Source organism: Macaca fascicularis, chromosome 2 (genome assembly GCF_037993035.2).
Source record: "Macaca fascicularis isolate 582-1 chromosome 2, T2T-MFA8v1.1".
NCBI classification, from domain to species: Eukaryota; Metazoa; Chordata; class Mammalia; order Primates; family Cercopithecidae; genus Macaca; species Macaca fascicularis.
The window spans coordinates 18,666,883-18,693,971 of record NC_088376.1 but is presented as its reverse complement, the minus strand read 5'-3'; the positions used below and the strand labels follow the sequence as shown (position 1 = coordinate 18,693,971).

The window sequence follows — 27,089 nt, the reverse complement described above, 5'->3', positions numbered from 1 at the left end:
GAGGGAAGAGAACAATCCTGGCAAAGAGAAAAGGAAGTAGAAAATCTAAGGTGGGGCCAAGTTCGGCACGTTTGGGAAATAGAAAGGAAACAAAATTGTGAAACACTGAGTAAGGGAAAGAGATGTAACAGGTAATAGTATCAGCCTTAAATAATGAGATTCAGAAAATATGATTAAGTACAGTTTATTTGAGCTCAGAGCTTGAAGACGGCCACTCAGGAGCTTAGATTCAAGTTGCCCTGGATATACAGTCCAATTAGCAGTAGTTACAAGTGGGTCTTGAAAGGAAAAAAGAAGAGGCAGTTTTCCAGTTTTTACTAAGAATATACATTAAAGTAACATAAGCTATTGATTGGCTATACATGGTTCTTTGTATCACAGATTCCAAGAACATGGAGATAATGGTAGAGGCAGCTAATTAAGAACAAAAATGCCTTTAAAAAATTACCCTGGGCATGGATGCTGTGAGGAGGGGCATGACCGAAAGTCTCATATTCTTGGCTTTCTGAGTAGAATAAATTTTGCATACCTCACAGAGCTCAGCTTGATCTGAGCTACTTTTGTTTTCTCATTTCCCTCCATTTCATCGAGATGTTTTGAAGAAAGCATAGTAGATGAACTAAAAGCATTTTGACTCCTTAGTTCTGCATCATTAGGAAGGCTCATTCCCAAATGATCCAGGCCCACCCAGGTGGGTTTGTGGGGAAGAGGCAGGGGAGACAATACATCTCAGTAAGAAATTTTAAGTGTGCCTCAAGCTGAATTGGAATAGTATCACAGGGTGCCAAAATGAGACTTTAGCCAAATCTCAGTCAACGTATTGATATAGTTGCTGTCACTTGTTAAATCATCCTGGTCTTTAGAATATTATGACTTTAATTTTCTCAGAAGCAGTAAAACAATGAGAGATACATATTGCACATAAGGATTACAATCAAGAAGAGAACATGTATTCCAGAATGAAAAAAGAAACCTGTTCCACTAGTGAGTCCACTAAAAACATCCTGAAGAAAATTAAACCCCTTTCCTTTAGAGAGTCATAGCCAGGAAATAATTCTGGATTTAGTCTAAAATATAGGAAAATTATAAAAACTCAAAAACAATAGTCAGTGCTGGAATCTAATAGCAGGTGTGCTATAGTTTTCTTCTGAAACATAATTTTTCTCTCTCCAGTTCCCCATGTAAACCAAGGATAATTCTTAGTCTAATCAATTTATTTACAAAATAAGTTTTTGTAGTATACTTTGCCTGATTATTTGTACAAATTATAACAAAAATAATGAATGGCCATATAGGCTCCTTTAAGTTGGCTTTGCTAGAACTTTTTCATAAGGAATCTCAAATTACATTTTTAAAAGCCTCCTAAGGCTAGGAAAACAAGCCAAGGATTTGTCGTCTGGTTGTGCCTGTAATACCTGTATGAATTGGGTAAAATCCTCTCTTCTTGAGGTCCCAGAATATCTTGAGGTTTCTGGGCCTGTCAGAAAGTGATATTCTTTACTTATCATAAGGTCAGGAACCTTGTAAGAGAACCATGTAAAAATGTATAATGCCACTCTTTTCAAGGGGCTTTTTATTGAGTTTATAAAGTCAACTATAATTCCTCAAAGCAATCTGGTGATATCTAAAAATATGCCATTCCAATAAAAGCTTTGGTAAAATTACCAGTGTTCAATGTGCCTGTTAGCAAAAAACAAATATATTCTTATTGAACTTATGCAAATAACTATATTGCCATAAAATGAGAATACTCATTCTTAGTTTCCATATTTTGAAGAAATCAGCTAAAGAGAAAGGTAAACGTTTCGATTTTGCTTGCAAATGTATACTTTACCCAGTTGCTATAAGCTATGAATAGCTGAAAAGAAAATAAGACAGAATATGAAAGAGTCAGTAATGTTGCAAATATAAAAGTCATAAAAATCATTTTAGTCCTCTATCAGTTCAGCAAATTGAAATAACTTTTGATTGATGTTGAGTTAGCAATCTTCATTAATGTATCAGCATTTTAATTAGAGTTCTGGAAGATTTTACTTAGTCCAAAGGTAAGATCGCTAAAGTTATCGGAAATCTTTATTCAAAAATTCGTGTTGGGGTTCTTTTCCATGAATTTCCTTGAAGAAGAAGTAAATTTTGGACTATAGCTGATTATAAATAACTTTTTGAGAAGACTTAAAATGAAACAATAATTGTTTGTGGATGACGACAAGAGGATGTTTTTAGTGGATTCACCAGTGGAACAGGTTTCTTTTTTCATTCTGGAATACATGTATACTAATATAACTAAAACCTATTTTTCTAACTTTTATTTAACTTCAGGGGCACATGTGTAGGTTCATTATATAGGGAAACTTGTGTCATGGAGGTTTGTTGCACAGATTACTTCATCACCCATATATTAAGCCTAGTACCCATTAGTTATTTTTCTGATCCTCTCCTTCCTCCTGCCTTCCACCTTCCGAAGGGCCCCAGTGTGTGCTGTTCCCCTCTATGTGTCCATATAAACAGCATTTCTTATTTGACAATGTTTCCTGTATGATTTTAACATACCAAATAAGCGTTATATGTCTCTCCTGGACTTCCGGGGGTTCCTCTTTTATGTCCAAGTTAGTAGAGATCAAAAGATAATTTTAGAATTTGAAATTTAATTTTTGGAAATATTCAAAGTATTAAAGGTTTAAAACACTCGATATTGAAGTTAAAAAAATGTTTAAAACACATGATCAAAATAGGACCAGAAGTCAGTGCATAATAATAGTCATTTATTTTGTGGAAATGATAATTCAAAGGTTTCAGAAAGCAAAATTTGTTATTATTTGATAGAGAAGAGGTTTAATACCCAATCAAGGGACCTAATAAAGACAACATGAGGGAAACTCTCCCTGCAACTTAATTATTTTACAGTTTGCTCAAAAAGTAAACAAGTCTTTTACTACCTCTTATTAATACTACACAAAATTCTTGTTCTAAGGAGAAAACCACGTTTTACTTTTAGTGTATTATCAATACTAAAGCTAATTTTAATAAAACGCTATAACCAAATCCATCCAATCTCAATCAGTTTTGACCTCACAAGATAAGATTTCCATAAACCTTTTATAACCTTTTGGAATTTTCTATTAAAAATGATCAGTCTTCTGAGAAAACCCTGTGGCAACATAGGGGCACAGACTGTGACCTTGCACCAGTGTGCTTCTGATACTAATGCTCAATTTTTAGAAAAACATATACATAATTTCTTTCTAATTTTAGACAACTTGAACACACACAAAATTTCTTTCCCAAGATTAATCTTCTGCAAACCCTCTACAACTTGCTTAAAATGTTCTGCCACTACCTAAGCAAAAATTCTATGGATAAATACCTTGGTATTTTCCTGATCAGAAGACAGCTATTTTCACTAAACCAACAATATTAAACTAGTCTTATTTACCAAAGATTTACTCAAATCAAGTGAACTAAAAGGCACTTGAGCTGGTTTTGAGACAGGATAGTTCCCTTGGTACTTTTGTGGGACTCACAAAGGGGTGGCTCGGTTAGGCAGCCCGCAGCACTCAAACCCCTGGTGGGAAGGTTAGCAAGCAGGTGAGCTGGTGCAGGAGCCGGGGCCAGTGCCTTTGGGCGCCTGCACGAAAAAACACTGTACGGGCCCATGGCAGCGCCTAGGGGTTGCCTACGACGCCTAGAGCCCCAGAGGATGTGTGTTACTGTGTGGTCCTTTAGCTTTGTCATCTATGGATGGCTTAAGTGTTTAATAGCTCAATTAGTATGACGGCCTCTTCGCCCTCACCTCGGTTCTTGTCCAGCATCCAGGAGGAGTGAGGTCACACAAACGATTTGGAGGGTGGTGAATGTGGAGGATTTTATTGTATGGTAGAAGTAGTTCTCAGCAGGAAGGGGAGCTGGAAGGGCAATAGAGTGGGAAGATAATCTTCCCCTGGAGTTGGGCCATCTGTGGCAGAACTCTTCTATGAAATTCTGCTGTCAAGCCATCCCTCTGAAGTTAAGCTGCTTCTCTCTAACATCCAGCTGGTTCCTCTTTTCTCCTTCTCTGCCAGTGGATCTTGGAGTTTTTATGGGTACAGGGTGGAGGGTGGGGCAGGCCAGGGTGGTTTTGGAAAAGGCAACGTTTGGGTGGGAAAACAGGGATGTGAAGTTCTCTTTTAGGGCCTTGGGTCCAGGCTTGAGGGTGGAGCCCTCGCCAGGGAACCACCCTCTTCTACCCAGTATTTCCCTGCCTCCTGTCTGTATGTAGTTTCTATCTTTCTGATAAAATACCTGATTTAACCACTTACATTTTCTTTAAGACAGTTAATTGGAGGTTGTTCATATATGTTGGTAGTAAAATGTCACATACACATGCCACATATAAACATATAGACATCCAGGACACATGGAAGCAAATTTTGTATTAATAGCTTTATAAGGTTCTCCATTTGCCAGTTTGCAAATAGTTTCTTTCCGCTTTAGACTGTCAAGCCCCAAACAATTATTAGCTAGGCTATCATAAATTTACAATCCCAAAGACATGACTCAGGTGAAAATTTACATCCCAAAGGCACAGAACTTAGATCTAAACACCATTATTTACTGGGACAAAGAAGGGCATAAGTAAAGGCCCGGTCAAGATAAGATTAGCAGTAAAAATATCTGAAGCAAAAGTAAGGTGTGTTTTATAAACTTTAAGGCACTGTTTTTCCTATCATAAAAGTTTCTAGTAGCTTAGGTGCAGTAAGGGAGATGCTTCTGCAAGCAGAGATTTCCTTTATATATGTAAATCTATTTTACAAAGAGTTTCAAAATAGCCAGCTAAATGCCAGAAAGTCATATTTTGGAGATCAATCTAGTTAGATAGGTGGTATTCTCAACTTAGCTTATGTATTGATTAGATTATTAACTTCAGGGTTGAGCCCTTTAGTGAATAGCAAAATGAAAGCATTTGCACTTTTGGGGCCCTAATATTGACATATGTGAAAAGCAGGCAAAACTGAAAGGCAGTGCACCTAGATATTTAAAATTGAACGGTCCCACTTTTACACTGAATTCTGAGATGAGAATCTTCTCATTCTCAGAAGAGAGAAATGCCACAAGACCGGGCTATGCAATATTTCCACAATGCACCTCACTGCAAAGACATTCCCTCAAGACTGGTAGGTGACCCAGTGCCCATCAGCACACTCTGTGATCAGACTACCCTCCCACAGGAGGAGTTTTATGCCTTGAAGGAAAGTGTTTCCTCCACCTTCAAGTGTTCAAACCTGTCTTTCTATCTAAACACCCGAAGAAATGAGTAGCCCCGTACATTTATAATCATTCACTGTAACTGATTTCAGCTACTTCAGAAACCACAGTTTTTGCCAGTGACTTGTCAGTCATTGCACACACAAAATTCAAGTTGTAATAGTGCAGAGTAACCCCTGGAACCCCAAAAGCTAAACAGATCAGCTACTACTTCTAACAGCTCTTGCAAATCTTTATTATTAGACTCAGTTATGGAAGTACGATTGCCCATAATTATACTTCCTTCTTGAATGATCAAAAAGACCCAGTGAGAGGAACTTTGGTCACCCAAGAAGAATGTTTAGATTTGTCAATAGAACTGAGCTGTGGAATATCACCAATTTTAAAGATTACAAATTTTTCACTTCAGCCATAAGATTACACTTTTTCTTTTCAGAGAGAAACTATTTTTTCCCCGACCAAAATTTTAAATGAGATAAAAGATTGAAAAACTCTCTTTTTTTTTTTTTTTTTTTTTTTTTGAGACAGTCTCACACCGTCACCCAGGCTAGAGTGCAGTGGCATCATCTGGCTGACTGCAACTTCTGCCTCCCAGGTTCAAGGGATTCTCTTGGCTTAGCCTCCTGAGTAGCTGAGATTTTAGGTGCCCACCACCATGCCTGTCTAATTTTTGTATTGTTAGTAGAGACAGGGTTTCACCATGTTGGCCAGGCTGGTCTGAACTCATGACCTCAAGTGATCCTCTTGCCTTAGCCTCCCAAAGTGCTGGGATTACAGGTGAGAGCCACCGTGCCTAGCCAAAAGATAGAAAAACTCTAAGAATTAATTAAAAATAACACTAGCTCAAAAAGAAAAAGTGAAAGTCACAAATCTGCAATCAGCAGAAACTCTAGAGAATAACAAATGGAACTCCTACCTTACAGTGGAGCTTCAATTCCAACCACGTTGAGGCAGGAATGTGTGTGGTTTCAATAAGTGAATTGGTCTGAATCTTCAACCAAGAATGGAGCATTGAAATCTGAGGAGGGCTTACCCTGTTGACTGACCTCCATTGACTCTGGTGAGGTTAGATGAATGAAAGTTAGGCTCATACCAGGGCTCCAGCTGTCAGCAAATTGAAGGAGATCACTGAAAGTCTGCTTCAGGTTCCACCTGAGTCACCAAAATGTCCACCTTACATAACATAAGTACAGAGCTTATTTGAGCTCAAAGTTTGAAGATTGCCACCCAGGAACCTAGATTCATGTTGCCCTGAATATACAGTCCAATTGGCAATAGTTACAAGTGGATCTTGAAAGGAAAAAAGAAGTTGTTTTCAAGACTTTACATTAAAATAACATAAGCTATTAATTGGTTCCTTGTTCTTTGTGTCACAAATTCTAGGAATATGAAGATAAAGAGTGAGAAAGCTGGTAAGGAACAAAAATGCCTTTAAACAATTGCCCCTAGGAATGGGTACTCAAGGAAGAGAGCCATGACTGAAGTCCTGTATGTCTCTCTGGGCCTGATAAATGTTGCATATCTCACGTTGTTCAGCCTGCTCTGAGCTATTTTTCTTTTCTCAATAATATCTAGGAATGAAATATGGCTGTAGCTAGGAGATTGATTAAAAGTGGTAATGTATTCCAGAGTCATTTATGGTATGACTTTTCTAGACCTATACTTAATTTTCACTTTATCTCAGATTATTTAAGTTTAATTTTCTGCCATTTCTTTATGAAAATTCCTTCTAGAAACATTAGTCTGGCTAAAAAAAATATATTTAGATAATTATGCCTCTATATGAGTACACAGATGAGTGTCCCTACTGGGGTAATCAGGTAATCCAAGTGAAAGAAGTAGTTTCTAGATGGAGTATAAGGCAAACTTTATTTCTTATATGCTTCTTGAAACACACAGTCTTTGGGATAATTTTTTTACTCCTATGCTGTTGATAGCTTTATAGTGTAGGCATCAAGATGCTGAATGGAAGCAGAGTTTCACTCCAGATGATTCTACTGAAGAAAATTAAAGAGTATTTACAAAATATTTACAGAAGCAGTGTTAAGGGAACTGGCAAAGAGATGTTGATGTTCCCAGAGAGGAGCAGCAAAGGGAGACCCTTACCACCCTGAGAGCTCAAGGAGTAACCAGATGTGGCTGGGCACAGTGGCTCACACCTGTAATCCCAAGCACTTTGGGAGGCCGAGGTGGTGGATCACAAGGTAAGGAGTTCAAGACCAGCCTGGCCAAGAGAATGAAACCCTGTCTCTAATAAATACAAAAATTAGCCAGGCGTGGTGGCAGGCGCCTATAATCCCAGCTACTTGGGAGGCTGAGGCAGAGAATTGCTTGAACCCGGAAGGTGGAGGTTGCAGTGAGTCAAGATCGAGCCAGTGCACTCCAGTCTGGGTGACAAAGCAAGACTCCGTCTAAAAAAAAAAAAGGAGTCACCAGAGAGGGGTGTTTCCAGAGGTCAGTGAGAGCTAGAGCCTCAGAGGAGGGCTTGCTTGGAAGGACTGTAGACAGGGAGAGATGCAACACCTACTAGACAGAAGGGCCAAAACAGGGAGAGAAAGAGGGAAAATCACTCAGATTTCTCTCTACTCTTGCCTTTTGAAGTTCTTTCAAGCTTCCATAGGCGGAACCCAATGGAAAACCAGTAAACAGAAGAGCGAAGATTACACAGTCGATAGAAGGGTCACTTTCTTGGGGCATAGAGCAGGACAGAGAGGACATCTAGGAAAGGGTGAACAGAAATACACCACTATCCCTGTATAAATTAAGTTAAATACTTTTTCTTTTCTCTTAACTATTAAAAATAAACAATGCAAGTTCAGTGACAAACAGCACCTACTATTTTGCCTTAGGATGGGCAATTGATACAGATTGGTAGGAATAATGACAAAGTGACTTCGTTTAAAGAACAAAACTGCTCTTTTACTCTATTCCATGGTTGCTGTGATGTCTTTTTTTCTGACACCAAATGTGTGGGTTTTTCTAACATCAAATACCTTATTTTTGCATATCAATTCTCCAATTCTCTGACATCAATTGGATGTCCTATAATTTAACTCAGTTGTGACACAAACTACCTGATCATCATCAGACTCCACAGGTGTAAGGGCTCAGTTCCATACCAGCTGCAAATGGAGTGCCCAGGTGTATTAGTCCATTCTTATACTGCTATGAAGAAATACCTGAGGCTGGGTAATTTATAAAGAAAAAGAGGCTTCATGGACACACAGTTCCACATGGCTGCTGAGGCCTCACAATCATAGCGGAAGGCGAAGGGGGAGCAAAGGCATGTCTTACATGGCGGCAGGCAAGAGAGTGTGTGCAGGGGAACTGTTCTTTATAAAACCATCAGATCTCATGAGACTTACTATCCTGAGAACAGCACAGAAAAAAAACCACCCCCACAATTCAATTACCTCCTACCAGGTCCCTCTCATGGGACATGAGAATTGTAGGAGCTACAACTCAAGATGAGATTTGAATGGGGATACAGCAAAACCATATCACCAAGCTACCCACATTTCTTCCCAGCAACTACAAAATGTGGGAGTACCCACAACTCCCCAGTTCAGGTTTAGTAACTCACTAAAATGACTCTCAAAGCACTTTATGTTTACCAGTTTATTATAAAGGATACAACTCAAATGAAAGAAACGCATATAGTGAAGTATCAGGGAAGGGGTGTGTGGCTTCTGTGGTCTCTCTGAGCTCACTACCCTCCTGTCATGTATCAACGTCTTCACCAACCTGAAAACTTCCTGAACTTTGTTGTTTCTAGGTTTGATTGATTAAATCATTGGCCCTTGGTGTTTGAGCTCAATCTCCAGCCCCTCTCCATTTCTCAGAAGTCAGAGAGGGTGGGGCTGAAAGTTCCAACCCACTAATCAAGTTTTAGTCTTTCTTGTGACCAGTCCCCATCCTGAAGCTACCTGAGTGACCTCATTAGCATAAACTCAGATGTGGTTAAAAATAGTCTATTCTGAACAACACAACATACCCCTATCACTCAGGAAATTCCAATGGTTTTAGAGGCTGTGTGTCAGCAACCTGAGAAAAAGACTAAATATAGTTTTTATTATGTCATAGTTGCCATGCAGAAAGCATGGGTTAAACTGTCCCATCTATTAAAAGGAATCATAAATTTCAATTTTCATGTGAAATCTCCGAAGTTTCAAATGTTGACAATCATTTCAAAATTTCCAAAATCTCTTTGCAGTCCAAATGGAACATACCTGTAGACTGGGTTTGGCCCGTGGTTTCCAGTCTCACATACCTGACACAGAACTGCGGAACAGGAGTTTTCAACCCTGGCTGCACACTGAAATCACCTGGGTATCTTTGAAATCTTTGTACATGGGCCTCATGCCAAAACAATTAAGTCAGAATCTCCTGGGCTGGGCCCTAGAGACTGGTATTTTTAAAAGTAGTTTTCTGATAATTTTAATGTACACTGATTTTAAAAGTAAGCTTCTTATTTTGGAATAAGTTTACCTTCACATGAAAGTGTAATGATAATATAGATTTTCTCTATACTGCACACCCAGTTTTCCCCATTAACACCTTAAATTACCGTGGTACATTTGTCAAAATTAAGAAACTGACATTGGCATATTATTATTAACTAAATTCCAGACTCTATTTGGATTTTGCCAACTTTTTCTTTAACATTCTCTTTCTGTTCCAGGATCCAATCCAGTTACCATATTGCATTTAGTTGTCCTGTCTCATCAGCCTGCCCTGATCTGTGATAATTTCTTAGGCTTTGTTTGTTTGAATAGTACTGGCCAGGTAGCCTGAATGTCTCTAGATCTGAGTTTGTCAGCTATTTGCCTCATGATAGGACCCTTAGTTTATATGGGTTTTGGGCGAGAATACCACAGAGGTGAAACACCCTTGACATCTCATATCAGGTTATATTCCATTTTTGAAAACAACTTCTTGAAGTAATAGTGGCTGGGTAGAGTGGAGCTAACAGGACCCATCCTACCCTTGAACCGATTGAAGTACATCAGTCAGTAGAGAAAATCAGGAGGGATGACATGAGGTCAGCAAGGGAGCTGCATCTCTTCCAAATAGTCTCAATTGAGAGTCATGAGACAAAAGTTCTATTCCAGGTTCATCCACTAAATAGTTTTTAAAAAAGCCATTCACAGTCTTCTAGTGTTACTTTCTTCATCTGTACAATGTAGAAGTTGATATCTGAGGCCATTTCCAGTCTTGAAATTATGTGATTCTCAAACTCTGGAATGTGTTTTCATTAGTCAAATATTGTCATCCACAGTTTCATTTCCTAAGAGGAATGTGTTGTGATGCTGAGCAAGATATCTCAAAATGTCTGGTTTCTACAAAAGGGCATATAAGGGAGACCTCTCAGCTTCACTGTTTGGTACTTAAGCCATTTGTACCCTAAGAATGTCAGGTGCCTGGCAGGAAGAAAACAAATTGCAAAAACTGAGAAGAAAATTCATCACATTCATTCATCTTTGTTTCTAGGACTCACCATTTTATTCCTTCCATTACAATGGTTTAAGAAAGAAATGACATAATTTGTTTTTGAAATGTCGGAAGGAGTGCACAGTTTAGTACTTTAAAAAATATTTTAATGTTGACCCTGTGCATACGTAAATCTTACCAGAAATGAGGATGACTGGCTTACAAAGTCAGATACTCTAAGTTGCCAATAGTTTGTACAGAGCCTGTGATTGCAAAACCACAAACATTTCACAATACTGGAAACCTCTAATTAACCATAATAAATGACAGGATGGATTTGTTTTAAACACATGGTTAATAATGCTTATTGCTTTAAGACCAAAAACTGTGTGATTCTTTATGGAGGTGACAGAGGTAGGCTGCAAATGGTTTTGCAAAGTATATTTCTACCTCTGCGTATTTAGTCTGACCCAGAACATTCTACTAATATTGTATCAGCCTCTCATCTGATGTAATTTGCCTGTGGGAATTGTATTGGCTGTTAAACTAGCTCCTCTTAGTAGCTGTTTAAAAAAAAAAAAAAAAAAAGGAAGCAGCAGCAGCACAATTCTGTGGTGTGTTTCAAATGACTGAAGTCGGGTTCCTAGGTACTGAGACAAGAAAGAATGTCAAACAGGACCTTTAAAGTGTATTTATATTTAAACATCAGACCTAACAGAAAACCCTGAAGCTTTATACAATGATTAGAGCCTTGTAAGAACCTAATTAATGTATTGTCAGGTGAATGGTTGGCCTGGCACTCGAGATGTGCTGAGGGACACAAGGGGTTTCAGGTACCACCTAGGAAGAAAAGATGCAGTTGTAGTGATTCAGTGGCCCATCTGAAAGGGACCTATAAAGGCAGCTGTGTCTGGCGTGCTGTCTTTTCAGACTCACTTGATAATGCTAGTGTCAGTTTCAACTGAAGCGTGTGCCAGATTCCAGATAGCTTGAGCTGGCATTTCAGAGAGGTTAATTGTGAAACTTGAGAAGAAAATGGGCACATTCTTCCTAAGATGGCTATTCAAATATAGTCTCTTCCCGCCCCCCCCCCCCCGCCCCCCACCAGAGCTTTCTGGGTCTCAGTCTCATTTTTGTTCTGCTTCCACATAAAATGCATGAGGAACAGTGGGACTTTTCCCCTTGGCAGCTCCTATATTGCCACCTTTGCAGGGACTGCTTTGCCTTGTTAAAATGTGCCCCGTGTATTAAAATGGAATTGTCACTGCTGGGTGGTGCAGCATAACATGGTTTGACACTAAGCGCCGGCAGCTACAGAAAACAGACTTTTATTGCATTTATTCTTTCAGAGACGGGAGTCTCTAAAGGCTCACAGCAGACATTCACTTAGTTAAATCTGAATGAACCCAAAGTGAACAATCTATGCTGCTATCTTTGTGTTCATAGAAACAGCCTCCATCCAGCTTGATATGACTGTAAAACAGTGTTAAGAAAAGACGATCATACTTAGAATACAGAAGGGAGGACCTGAGGCTTTCAAACAAGAACAAAAATATTTTAAGTGGGTGGAGTGGGTTAGCCACTTGATTTCCTTTTTTAGCTTCCTCTCTATTCCCTAAAATGTATTATGTAGAATAAACACGCACACACCCCTAGTATTAGTCTTCATTTATAATTCCATGCCATTTTAAGACAAAGAGAAGGGATTTGATTTGTAGGACTCTTGCAAGCAAGCTTTAGATTCTTAACTGCCTTTTATCCAGGCGAGTACCCAGAGAGAGACTGAACAGAGAGGGGGCTTTGAGGCATAAACTTTGCATTCTGTCGCTCTCCTCGAATAAAAATTCCATAAAGTAACATCTGTAGTAATTAAGGGCTTACATTTCCTCTCCCATTCATGTCTCTGCTAGGAGGGAAGGTTATTTTGCCTAAGAGACAATAGTGGATCCTGTGGGAAGAGAGAAAGAACAGTTAGAATTCTTTTCTTCATGGAAATGGAAGTTTTCTACTTTCAAAAAGAAAAAAAAGAAAGAAAGATTAAAAAACAATTGAAAGACTTACAGTAAAAGCTTCCACTGGAAAGGAAACTTGAAAGAGTTAGGAAAATGGTACTTAGCTGTTCCTAAATATTTAGAATGAGGAAAGACTCCTCTTGCCTTTCTTATCCAAACATCTTCTGATACAGGGGAACTTGTGAGTGAGTAGTAAACAAAATACGGTTTGGGTTTTTATTTTTTATCTATTAACATTGCATTCTGAATTTTTTTTTTCAAAATAATACTTATGTGCATCCCTTGGGTCACCTGATGATATACATACTAACCGTTTATATTAAGTTAGGTTCCTGCACTCTATTGTCATAGAAGGATCAACTACATAAATTAGGGTGAAAGATGACAATGTAGATCCCTTTGTTAAAAGCACTGTTAAGAAGTTCAAGGTGGCGACGGCAGAACTTTAAACCAAGTGCAGAGTTGTTCTAAGTGTGGGACTCTGTGTGAAGACATAGGCCTCATTCCTGTAAATTCAGCCCTGCTTGGCGGTAGAGATTTGTCATATGTATCAATACAGACAGATGCACACTCATCCCATGCTTCATAGGAATGTACATCTGAAAACAAAACTTCTTCAGAAAATAATTATAGCTCCAAAATGTAACTTGTTCCTGATATCATCTTCAAACTTGTTAAACAGGTGATACAGATGCCCTGACTTCCTCTCTCAGTTAATTTTTAAGAATTTCCCGGGCAAACCTTCCACTGAGCCATATGCTTGCTCTCTCTACCACACTGTAATAAGGACGCATGCCCTCCAAGCTGCCCAGCTCAGCCCCCTGCCCTAATTACTTCTCCAAAAGCCTTTCCTAGATTCTGTGCCTCTTCTCAGCATCATCTCTGACTTCTAGGATTCCTCTCACATTTGAATTCTTATAACTGTAATAAATACGTATAACTGACTTGACATTTGTTAACATATTTTTTTCATATCTTGTTTCCTTTGTCATGTAATATGGTCCTGTAATATAGCCATGTAATATGGTCCTGAAATACATATAAAATTTAGACATAGGAAAGTTTTACAACTTGGCGTTGATGGGCACCATTCCAAGAAAGCTCGTATTAATAACAGCAGAAAATCTAAAATTATACTTTGCCTTTTGAACAAATTTTACACATTTCATACACATTCTTTCATGTGTATGTGTGCTGTTTCTTAAATTTATTTTTGCCTCTAGTATACTCTTTGGAAGACTTAATTTCCTTTAATCAGAATTAATCCTTAATTATTATCCTCCCCATCCAAGCTTATAAAATAATAAAGGCCAGATATTATTCATTATTTGGAAAATGCTACAAATATTACTGTACTTAAGATATGGTAACATTGCCAAAATTTAAAATATGTTGGTCTGGCTCAAAATGTTCATGCTTCAGGTTGTATGTGAGATGCCAAAATTTGGCACAAGAACACCAGTTTAGGAATATTGATAAGATAGTATGAAAAAATAAGACATTGTCCAAAATTCAATATTGAGAAAGTACGGAACCTAAGGTTTGTATATATATACATACCTTCCTTCAAGATGTAGGACCCCACCTAACTCTTTGGGTGTCTTACATACAGTGGATTTTCAATAAAAATGTCATAACACTGACGACTACATTACTATACCAATCAGTCCTTTAGGCTGCAAGCTGTTCAAGTAAAACACATCTTGTCGACTTCTTCTGTGGAATCCATCAGTAGTATAGCTTAGTAGCTATAGCACAGGCTTTACTGTTGCAGAGGTGTTAGTTCAAATCTTGACTTTACCTCTTATTGGAAAGGTAGTTTATCTGTCTAAGCCTCAGTGCCCTTATGGATATGAATGACAATAACAAGATCTACCCATTAGGTTTGCTAATTCATCATTCAACAGACATTTGTTGAACACTTTCAATTGCCAAACATTGCTGAGTGAATTAAGATAATGCCTCAGGGTTACCTCTGAAAGAAGGCTCAGAACAGAGCCCTCCACATAGACACCTTTCAAAGAGTGAATAATACTTTCTCAGCATTGATGAGTTTGCGATGTTCTCTTATTAATCTGGTCATCATGGTCATGACAAAAGTTGGCAATTGGGGTACATTTCTTAAATCAAGTATTTCTATGGCTTTCTGGTTTTCCTTTACTTCTTAAGTTTCTTTTTCTTGTCAGCCATATATGACGTCTGGTTTACCTTTTTTTCCCAGAATGGAGTCTACTGAAAAATGTGAAGTGGTAATTCAACATTTTAATGGAAAATATCTGAAAACACCACCAGGCATCCCAGGTAAGAAATGTCACTAATTAGTCACTAAATGATGCCGAGGCTTAAATTGCTCTTATTAGAATAAGTACATGGTAGAGCCTTTGTTGATCACTGCAGATTTGGGGAGTTTGCTTTTATTAATGTGTATTTTTAAAAAATACTGTGTATCAACTCATCTTTCTCAAAAACTTTTTGGTAATTCTTCTTTGGCTTTTTGAATCTCTGCTGCTAATTTTGTAAAGTGGATTAGAAGAAAACCATAGCAAATAATAGTTAAAGAATGATGTGCTGGAAGTGATGGAAGTTTATGATTCAGCATTAATATTAAAATTCCAATTTCTTAGTTACAAAATACCTAAACAATGATATTCACAATGAATCCCACAAATTGATGCCAGCCCTGAAACATTTCTTACCAGTCCATGACAAGAAAAGTACAGAAACTGGGAGAAAACATTTAGAAACTTGTATAATGATTTGATAATGTCATGAAATCTGAGTGCATAATTTTCTTTTACAAAAATATCAGTTACTGACAAATTGGAAATTTTAGAAAATACTGTCTATTTATCAGAGCTAGTTTGAGAAGTCCCAATCTGAACTATCCCAGGGCATTTCACACTTCCCAAGGCAAAATTCCTAAGGTTTTATATACATCATAAAGTGTTCTAACTTTATACTATTAAGAATTACATTAAACATGAAATAATTGGATTTATTATGTGTATCAGAGCTACAAATGCCAGAAGTTGAGGCGGTAATGTATGTGGAAGGTTTTAATATTAACTAAGTAAAGTTTTAAATATAATTTCTATATAAAAATTAACAATTGAATGAAGTATTAAACTAAGAAAAATTACATAAATAATCATCTGAATAAGGCAGGTTGGTTTATTTGTTGGTATTTTATATACTGTTAGTCTCAGAGGAGACTAAGGTGACTTCTTTCATCTTACAATACGTGGCTTTCATCTTTATAAGCTTGATTTCAATAGTGTTTGCTGTATAATGCATCTACTATTTAAAACCCATCAGAGAGTTCAGAGGTTGAGCATTTCAGTTTCTTAAAATATATTGAGTTTATAGATAAGAGGAAGTGTATACAAAAAGAGAAATATTTTTGTGGAGGGTTTTGTAATGACTTGCTTTGTTTAAGGGGGATGTCAAGAATGCAGAAAGACCCTTCAGACAGACAACTTGCATAATCTGAAAATCTAAAGTAGCTGATTGCTGGCTAATCAGTGAGTCAACATATAGTGAAGACTGTGCATTGATTTGGTTAGCTTCCATGTGTAACGTTCCCTTGGGAACTGACTGCATTATGATCCAATTGGAGACATATGGTGTTGTTAAGAAAAGAGTTAGCAGTTTTCATCTCAGCATGTTAGCTGCCCTTGCATTTTAGCAGAAATATATATATATTTTTTTTATAAACAGACATTTTAAGACACTTTACTCAAACCTGTCATCGAGTAAAGGAGTTGCATTGTTTGTGGACTTTCCTCTTATTTGTCCTATTTTATCCAACAGAGACCTATCTATATAGAAGTTGTTCAAACTAGGTGTAAATTATATAATTATATAAAAATAAAAATGAGCACACTGTGTAGAAATTATGGATGATTCAAGTTTTAGCACATCTCAATTTTTTAATTTGTTAAAAAAATTGATATGTCAAAAAGACATATTGAAAGCCTTCTTGCCCTGATTGATTTGAAGGTATTTCATTTGGTTTTCCCCATAGAACATATTGCTGACTAATACAATTTAATGCTGAAGACAAAGAAAGTCACTACAAATCCCCAAATGTCTGGGCATCCTTCCAGAATATGCAGGCTGTGATATTAACCTATCTAATATCATAGCTACACCCAATGGAAACATCGTGAATAGCAGGAACTTGGTTATGAGTTTTCTCACTCATTTTTATCTCCTGGGAACAAGAAAGACAAAATAATTATGTTCAGTTATAAAACTCTTAGGAGAGGTAACTGTATGCTTCTGAGATTTCCACTCATCATAATAGAACTAAATACACAATATTGATCATCATCAGTGCTTGAATCTGCTTATTTATAAATTACTTTGAAAGTTAGAGTTGAATAAAGGCTTCAAATGCTAAGTAAAGACATTTAATCTTTGATACTTAAATTAGGTGTGGAAGAAAAGAGGATATAATACAAGATATGGGTATTTTGAAAGGTAAAGTAGTAATTTGCCCTTGTTGAGTAGAATTATTAAGTCACGACAGGTATAACTACAATTTGGGTGTATGCTGTCTGCCTTTATTGGTCCTCATTACTTACTACCTGGAAATAGCTGAAATCTTACTTTCAGAAATATATGTCTTAGCCAATATTCAATTCCATATTTACAACAGGGAGTAAGATATCACTATGAGCTATGGCATCAGATATTCATACTTTTTTTTAAGTGGCCAATTTCCTAATCTTTTTCATTACTTTAGAGAGTGTGTCTTTGCTTGTGAATATACTCCACTATAATTAGTGTGACCCACTGAAAACTAAAATACAATTTTAAAATCTGAAAAATCTCAGTGTTCTGCCTTATCAAGATTTCACATATTTGAATTCAGAAGTTTGTGGTTTTATAGAACTGCACATTGATTGTTTAAATACATTGCTTTAAGGTCATGTCGATGAGGGACTCACAGTGATCCAATAATTATGACCCGAGATCCTCAGGCCTTAAGAAAGCTGTTGAAAGATTGAATATTATGTCAATCATCTTCTTCTCATACTAGAGCCCTATTGTATTAGTTTGTTTTCATGCTGCTGATAAAGACATATCCAAGACTGAGCAATTTACAAAAGAGTGAGGTTTATTGGACTTACAGTTCCACATGACTGAGGAGGCCTCACAATCATGGTGGAAGGTGAAAAGCATGTCTCACATGATGGTAGACAAGAGAAGTGAGCTCGTGCAGGCAAACTCCCCATTTTAAAACTATCAGATCTCATGAGACTTATTCACAATCACAAGAACAGCACAGGAAAGACCTGCACCCATGATTCAATAATCTCCCACTGGGTCCCTCCTACAACATCTTGAATGGGAATTCAAGATGAGATTTGGGTGGGGACACAGCCAAACTATATTGACTACATTTAATATTACTCTAAGCAAGTACAGAGCGACTGGTGCCATATTCATACTGTCTACCTCTCTGTTTAGGGACAGTGTGGAGAAAATGCGCATGTGTTATTGGGCAAATATAATGGCATTCAGTTTCTGTCACTGTTGACAATGACAATTACTCTTAAAGGAGATGCAAAGCTAATTATTTTCCTGAGATGATCATCTAAGTTTCCAAGTCCCCAACTGTATTATTTCTATAAAAGAACAAGGAAAAAAATCTATTTCAATCTAAAATGTTGACAATGCTCTGAATTTCAAATTCTAAAAATGTCATAGGTAAGGAAATTTGCAAGGACATGTAACACTGACCACATTTATGTTGCTGCCCAATTTCGATTTTAGCCATTGTTGGAATAATTGGCTAATTAAATATGATTCATGTTGGTATTCGGTTCTAATTCCTGACAGATATGTGAGTTGGAAGAGAACTTTACAGATATCTTTTTGGAACACGCTTTATTTCTCTAGGCTCCTCCTATTTATTCATAAAAGATCTTTTTTTAAATGAATGCATCATGGATCATTGATGTCTTTTAGCACATCCCAGAACTACCTCTGTTCATTTTAGATTATAATGTTATCCCCAGATTTTGGTTACCTGGATCAATGAAGCTAAACATACATGCCAAAAGTCAAATTATTGAGTACTAGTATACAGGAAGTTAACAAAGATCAGTCACATGTATTGCTGCCAGCAGATGAGAAGGAGACCAAAAGCATGTGTTAAATAGTGTCAATCATTTGACTGTTGTAGCCATCAGCAGAAAGAGATCATTCAGCGTTTTTTGCCTTCCCTAGAGGGAAAAGAAAATACAGCATTCCATAAATGTTGCATGTCCTACATATCGATCTTGATGCTTTTCTGGACAAAATGAAGGATCATTAGTTGCTTGCCTGCCTAACCCCAGACACTTCTTTGTCCCATAATGAATTGCACAGCAATGTCGTATAGCCCCAAAGTGTTCCATTTTCAAACCTCTGGCAAAAGCAAAGGGTTAGTTCCCAGACACTTCAGGGATCTGTAGGGCATGGACTTGAAAGGCTCACTTTCAAAGAGCCCCCAGAGCAGGATGATACACCATGCGGAAAAGGCTTTCACATGTAGGGACATGTATTGATGAACAGAACATGCAGGCCGGTTTGTGAAAAAATAAATCATGTTTTTCTCTCAAACTAGACATTTTTTTTTTCCTGTAAGCACGTGCTCCTGTCAGTGGAGCAGTCTTTTCAGAATAAAATGGAATAACTAACTTCTGGTATGCTTTCCTTATTCTTTAGATAATTGTTTCTAATCTCAATTGAAGTAGGGAAAATTTGAGAGAAAGCTTAGCACATTATGGGATCTTATAAAATTTAACAACTCTTGTAACTGATAGAACTTTGCACAAATAGGTATCAGAGGAATAATATTTTTCTAATAAATAAAGCATGGAGCTTTTTGATGTTTTGACATAGTAATTTTAATGTCATGTGTTGATGTAAATAAAAATGTGTATGACTATGTATGTATATGAATACTTTATGGGAGCAAGCAAGGAAAAATATTTACAAAATGATTTTTTAAATGATGAACACAAGTGTTCGTATAAACTTAACATTCCTGCCAGAGTAAACTACTGACAACATATTTAAATCAATTTATCTTACGTGATTCAAAAATCAGAATATTTAAGCAATAGATTTACAAATTTTTATCAGTGGGGAATGTTGCAGAGCCTTAAAGTCTGTGTTTGCTCAATAGTAACTGTCTATTAAGTCCACAAATAAAACTATAGCTGAGAAGAGGTAACAAATAAAAAATGCTATGGTGTGTAGTTGGGCAAAAAATATTTCTTGATTGTTCTGCTCAGGTGGAGCATTGCTTCTCTCCAAATGTTTCATCTTTGTGAAACTAAAGCATCACTTGTATAACACACTTTGTGAACAATGTAATCCCCAATTGGGTATCATTTTAGATTTTTCACTAGTAAAAATTTTTTCATTCTTAATGTTGGTGATGTCTTCAGATTATTTCTATGTATCAAACATACTTTGTTGCTTCGTGATGAAGAAAACACCTTTAGAATATTATTAATGAACTTCACAGAGCAGCTGGACAATATCATGGTTAATGGAGTCTAAGCATCTATGTGAATTCTATGGAATTTGATTAGGTCAATCAGTTTTCAACCTTTCTATGGAGCTGCATCTGATATTGTGAAGGTAAAAAAGCTATGTGCTGGTAACTGATTAGATATATAAGAAAGGAAGAAGAGGTGATTAAATTTCTACATCTTTATATGAGAAGCTAAATAGAGAGGGAAAAATGTTTCCTCTTCAAAAGAATAGAAATAATTGAAATGAGTGTTTTGACAGGGCTACATCTACTCTACTCACCTGTGATTTCAGCTGCATAGGAGATGCAATCTAGAAGCATCTTACCTCATGTATCCACCTAGTTTCTTCACTTTTCTACCTCAGGACAAAATCTATAAAAGCTTGCTCAATGAGACAGACAAATGTCTTCTACAAATTTTGGGGGAATTATCACCCCCTGGGATAGCCTTCAATCATCAGGGTATAGGAGCCAGAAGATAATATTGGGTCTCTCATCCTTTGGAAGGATAATTCTGAGTCATATTCTACAGGGTTCCTTGAGAGGTTATCCACAGTGGTCACAAGCTCAATGAGGTTTCCTTTATTAGTATTTTCCCCCTTCCCCGTCTTTTCCTTTTCTATCATATCAGCTTCCTGACATCAGCTCCCAATTAAACTACCTTCTCCCATGCTCTGATTTTAGGGAAAGTCAAATTCAAGTTGGGAGTTCTAGAAATTATGTTAGGGAACTACTTTTTGATTCAAAACCTCTGGCTATAAAGGAAGGTATTCGCTTCACTAAAGTAGTAAAGTGAATTTCATGGCCCAAATATACTGTTTTTATGACTTTTATTCTTAAAAAGCTGATATTATAAATCACATAGTAGGGTTAATGAAGGCGAACATTAGAGGTAGTAGTCAGGTAGCAAGCCAGGGTTGAAATTTAGCAAGAGAGGTATGGAAAAAGACAAGAAGGACAAGAAAAAGCCAAGAATGGTGGCATGGCTGACTTGAGAACAACTGAGGACATAAAGAGTTAGATGGCTGATAAAAATGGAAAAGATTTAGGGAAGCCATAAAGCCCGTAAAGTGAAGGTGAGGTACAGGCATAGACAATTATCATCAAAGAGAAGGTATTTTTTTGAGGTTTCGGTCTTGGATAAATGTAGAGGTGGACATCGAATATGACATCCAGTGTGTGAATGCCTACAGCTGGCTGAAGTCAAGTGAAGAAGATCTTTAGTCAAGCAGCTGGAGGCTTATGATTAGAAAGTTGGAAGGTCTTTCACTATTATCTTTAATTTTATTACTTAATGTCATACTTGCCTTGATTGCCTCTTGAAGTTCTGATCTTGGTAGGAGCAGGTTAAGTGAATAGTGACAAAGAGTTTCTCTATTTTTTTGTTTGTTTTAATTTATCTGATTTTGAATTTTCCAAACCAGAGTCTTTTTCATCTTTTGTGGCTCAAGGGTTGTATGCTTAGCTCTGTAAATTCTCGCTAAATACTCTTTGGAGTTGTATGGTTTCATGAATTAAATGACAATGATACATATATTTGCTTTTAATGAACTTTTTGAAGGTATGGGGAGGATGCACAGCTCTGGGTAGACAAACATGCAACCTATTTGGGGGAGCACATTGAGGAAAATCTTAAAATATTTTTAAAGTTTTAATTTTAAAAATCTCCATATCTAAATAGAGAGAGAGAGAGAGAAAGAAAGCAAGAGCAAGCGAGAGAGAAATGTTTATAAGAGTAAGAAACTTATTTGAAAAAAATTCCAGTTACATTTCGGAAAGTCTAATTTTTCTAAGACTGCTTTTCAAGGTGTACACTGAGGACCTAATTGTAGTTTCTTTAAATAACTCATTCTTGAACAGTGCAATGATGAATTCTGTTTTCTGGCATGGCAAATGGTCTTGCCTAATTATACTGGAATAATGTTTCTAAACTTTTTGCCACTGGAGCTAGTTAAGCACAATGATTATGCAGCACTTTTGCTCCCCCTGCCACTTCTTCACATAAAAAGATAAATGTCTTGAGAAAAAACAAAAAAGAGAATTTCTTATCTATATTATATCCCTTTTGGCATAATAATGTTGCTCAATTCTGCCTAGATAAATTATCACATTAACTTATTCTTTCTTTTATAATGCTATGTGATATAACATACTCTATAGTTTTTAATCAATAAGATATGGTTAATGCTTTCTTTACCATATTTTTTCATGGTTTCATATAAAGCACCAGTAAGTAGCAGCATAATGTGTCTGCAGTTTCCATTTGGTTACATAATTTGATTGATTAAAATAGTTGTAATTTCATGAGAGAAAAGGGATGAGGAGGTTTTCTATACATCTCCAAAATCATGAACCACCTTCATAACTTATTTCTAAAATACTGACTCCATTCAGGTCTGCACGAGTTTCTGAACTGAAAATTTCACGTAAAAACTTACAAAATAAATAATAAAACACTAATTTTGCTTCTAACACCATGTTGGGCTTTGCCTTCTGTCAGCATCACTAATGAGTAGCTAAACCATTTAGTGTCTGTCTGGATGAGTCCTATTAGCAAGCTGAGGGTTGAGTGGCTTAAGACCAATTAACACACAAGCCAGAGAAACCAAATTGAATAATTAAGTTCTTAGTGCATTTCAGAATCTAGAATCTCATTTAATGGGATTGATTTAAGAACACATTCTAACCAATTTTTGTATGAATGGATAGTATTCAAAATTAAATACTTACCACTTTCTCCCTGTAACCATCAAAAAGCCTGCTATACACACGCCTCATTATTTATGATCTAATTTTTTAGAATGAAAAGTCTGCAAAACTTAAGAAAATATTTTAAGAGAAATGTGAATGAAAACAGTAGGCAAGTTCTGAACTAGTCATTATGTGTTTATCTTATTTCTGCTTTCTCTGATTTCTTATGTCTTTCAGCCCTGAATCATGAGTCAATTATTTGAGTAATATTTTAGTTATTTTTCAGTACAAAAAACAAATCTTTCATAGGAAATTGGCATGCTTATGAAGATTCATTTGTCCCATTAGATTGTGGGTTTTTTAAAAAAGAACTTTGATGTTTATCTCCCCCATCTTCCTTAAACAATTCAAACCCTTTGAAAACAACGACTGTACCTTACTCTTTCTTCCAAACATCTAACCCAAAGCCTGGCACAGAACAGTATGAATATCATTTGTTAAACAAATAAGCAAACACCTACTTGTGGCAGACAGAATAACAGTCCTCTAAAGATCTGTAAGTCCTAATCCCCAGAACCTGTAAATATATTAGGTTACATGAAAAAGAGTAATCGAGGTTACAGCAGGAATTTAGGTTGCAGCTGGAATTAAGGTTGCTAATAAACTGACCTTAAAATAGGGAAATTATTGTCTTAGTTTGTTCTCGTATTGATATAAAGAACTACCTGAGGCTGGGTAATTTATAAAAAAGAGAAGTTTAGTTGACTCCTGGTTCCACAGGGTGTACAAGAAGCATGGTTGGAGAAGACTCAGGAAACTTACATCAGGGCAGAATGTGAAGGGGAAGCAGGCATGATCTACATGGCTGGCGCAGGAGGAAGAGAGTGAAGGAGGAGGTGCTACACACTTTTCAATAACCAGATCTTGTAAGAACTCACTATCATGAGAATAGCAGGGAGGAAATCTGCCCCCATGATCCAGTCACCTCCCACCAGGTCCGTCCTCCAACATTGAGGATTGCAATTCAACATGAGATTTGGGTAGAGGCACAAATCCAATCCATACCAATTAGCATGGTTTATCTGCGTGGGCCCAGTATAATTAGAAGCATCCTCAAAAGTGGAGGAGAAAGGTAGAAGAGGAGGTCGGAGTGTGAAAAGAATTAACCCAACATTGCTGGCCTTGAAGACAGGAGGCAGCCTTTGGAAGTTGAAAAAGGCAAAAAATTGGATTTCTCCCCTAGAGCCTCCAGAAATAAACTTAGCTTTGCTGACAACTTGATTTTAGCCCAGTGAGATCTGTGTTAGACTTCTGACCTATAGAACTGTGAGATAGTAAGTTTATGTTGTTTTATGCCTCTAAGTCTTAGATAATTTGTTATAGCAACAACAGCAAACTAAATATACTAGTATAGAACTTGTATTCACTGAATATCATTCAGACTATTCCTATATTAATTATTAAATAGCCTCCAAAAAACTCTCATAGTTTATCCTAATTTTTACCTTCTTTGTGAGTTTTTATTGAAGAAAAATAATATTCAGTGATGCTTGTTAAAGCACAGTAAGAAACACTTTTTCTCAGCACCATCACGATAGTTACAGGCACCACTGCAATGGAGTCTCTTACAGTAGAGATGAGAGATTGGACTCAACTCCGAATGCAGCATAGACAAGTGGAAATTTACAGCCAAGGAGCAGCATAGGAGGTCAGTGGTTGGAAAATTACCAAGAGGAAGCATCAGGGGTAGGATTCTTGCTGAAGACAAGCAAGGGTAATCAGACATCTCCTAGAAGAAAGTTCAGTCAGCTGACTAAAGTAAGGCCAAAGAAAGAATCTTTTCAGTATCATTAGAGTTGCTTGTGTGTTAAACAGAAAAAAAAAATCTTAATTATTTTAACTTCACAGTTTCTTTATACCTTCTCATAAGCACATATTACTATAGAAGACTGTTCAGTGTCTGAAACAAGAGACTTTGGGAAGTCCTTATATATTAGAGCACATTGTTTTTTATTCAAAGAAATACAATATGAACTTAAACTATCTGATACCATAAGTATGTCAGGAAAATAATCCTAATTGCTAATGTAAATCCATGCCAATGTGTATCTCTTGGGTCTCAACCTTAATACTTGCTTTCAATAATTCCTATTCTTGAAAAATGATTAGGGCCTAGAAAAACAGAATGGAGCTCCTTGAGGTTAAAAACAACTTTAAGTTTTAGATGATTATATCTAAAGCATAGATCATGCTCACACCCCTACTCATTGTCCCATGAAACAGGGAGTGTCCTAAAGCTCTAAATGTCCTGAATCTTTCATATGAAAGTTTAGTTTTGAGATACTAATTAAAAATTTAAAGGTGGTGAATATACATACTTACTATATATTAAGAAAGATAGATAATGCTTATGATTAAATGATTTAAAAAATTAAGTGAATTTTCAAAAATGTGTTTCTTAGCCAAAGTTGTTATACATTCCATATTACTCCTGTAGCAAGACTGGGAGCCTGTACATATGAAAACATAACCATTTTCTATTGAACTGAGTGTGAGACGCATTTTGGACCAGGGGTTTATATCAAACAGTTGCACTAGTTGAACCGCTGAGATGCCCTAAAGAAAAAGAACTCAATAATTTAAGTTGATTTCTAGCTGTTTGTTATTAGAGCAGATGTTAGTGCTCCCGGAGTGTTTGCCCGTGGCCATCAGCCAGCACCTGCATCTCTTTCATTAGGTGGACTGCCCTCAGGCCGCAGCAGCCTCTTTTGCCTGTGAGCAGTGACAGTCAGAAGTACCTGGGAATTTACATCCCCATTTGGGGCTGTCCATAAACAGTGACTGATAGCTGTTAGAGTATCAATATCCCAGTTCTTCTGCTTCTGATGAGAATACTCTGTGTGTGACATATACTATCTCTGTAGCTTTCCTGAAGGATTCAGACAGTTATAGTTTGTGAGACTGTTTAACACCATATCCTTGCTTGACTCCTTCACTTCCTGGTCCCAATTCCCTATTCTCTTACTGGCTTTTCCTGAAAATACTTCCTAAGAATTCATGTTCACAAGCAACCTTGTTTCAAACTCTGTTTCTGGTGGACCCAAACTAAGGTATTATATCCATATACAGCCTAAATGTGTATTCTATGATCTATTATTTTCATTAATGTTTTGAGTTTTACAGTCTCATCTATAAAATGTACTCAAGTTAACTGAATCCCTCAGGATAGATTGAGGGAGGTTTCAGAAGTGAATAGAAAATTCCTCAAATTCCCTCACTTCACTGGAAATAGACATACTAGACACTCTAAGCAAGGCAGTATTTGTTGATAGGTCACTGGCTTCTTTGTAAAAGGGATACACCATTTGAATGTTGATAAAGCATGTGTAATGGCAGATAAAAATGTGATCAGGTCTCCTGTGAGTGAGCAATCACCGGCTGATTGTCATTGAGCTAATCACAATATGTCTTAATAAAGGTCCATTCAAAAGAATCAAAATCGTATCCATATATAAGATAATGGGGTTTTGAAATAAAAAAAAAAAAAATCTTAGCAAAGTATACAAAAGCACTGAAGAAAAGTATTGAAACTAATATATTTTTTTTTTTTTTTTTTGAGACAGAGTCTGGCTCTGCCGCCCAGGCTGGAGTGCAGTGGCCGGATCTCAGCTCACTGCAAGCTCCGCCTCCCGGGTTCACGCCATTCTCCTGCCTCAGCCTCCCGAGTAGCTGGAACTACAGGCGCCCGCCACCGCGCCCGGCTAGTTTTTTGTATTTTTTAGCAGAGACGGGGTTTCACCGTGTTAGCCAGGATGGTCTCGATCTCCTGACCTCGTGATCCGCCCGTCTCGGCCTCCCAAAGTGCTGGGATTACAGGCTTGAGCCACCGCGCCCGGCCAAAACTAATATGTTTTTACACATAATCGTTTTAAGATGGTATAGTGAGCTCGCTACAAAGGGTGTTACAGAGACTGCTGGAGGTCCCTAAGATCCTTTCTGGTGGTCTACAAGGTCAAAAATATTTTTCTCATAATACTAATTCATTTATTTGCCTTTTTCACTCTGATTCTCTCATGAATGTTAAGTGGAGTTTTCCAGGGGCTACATGATTTCAGATGTGGCAAAAGATGGAATATGGAAGCAAATATTAGAATCCAGCTGTCTTCTATTAAGCCAGAAAT

General features: G+C 37.0%; 1 protein-coding gene across 28 annotated transcripts in view; it reads left to right on the top strand.

Annotated features, from left to right (window-relative positions):
* Positions 1-27,089, top strand: part of RBMS3 (RNA binding motif single stranded interacting protein 3) — a 1,486,333-nt gene that overhangs the window by 1,192,100 nt on the left and 267,144 nt on the right. For all 28 annotated transcript variants that reach the window (XM_074030865.1, XM_005545572.5, XM_005545568.5 and 25 more), the window contains one exon: positions 14,905-14,984. In XM_074030865.1, coding sequence (XP_073886966.1) covers positions 14,905-14,984 — 80 coding nt within the window. The remainder of the gene's footprint in view (positions 1-14,904; positions 14,985-27,089) is intronic.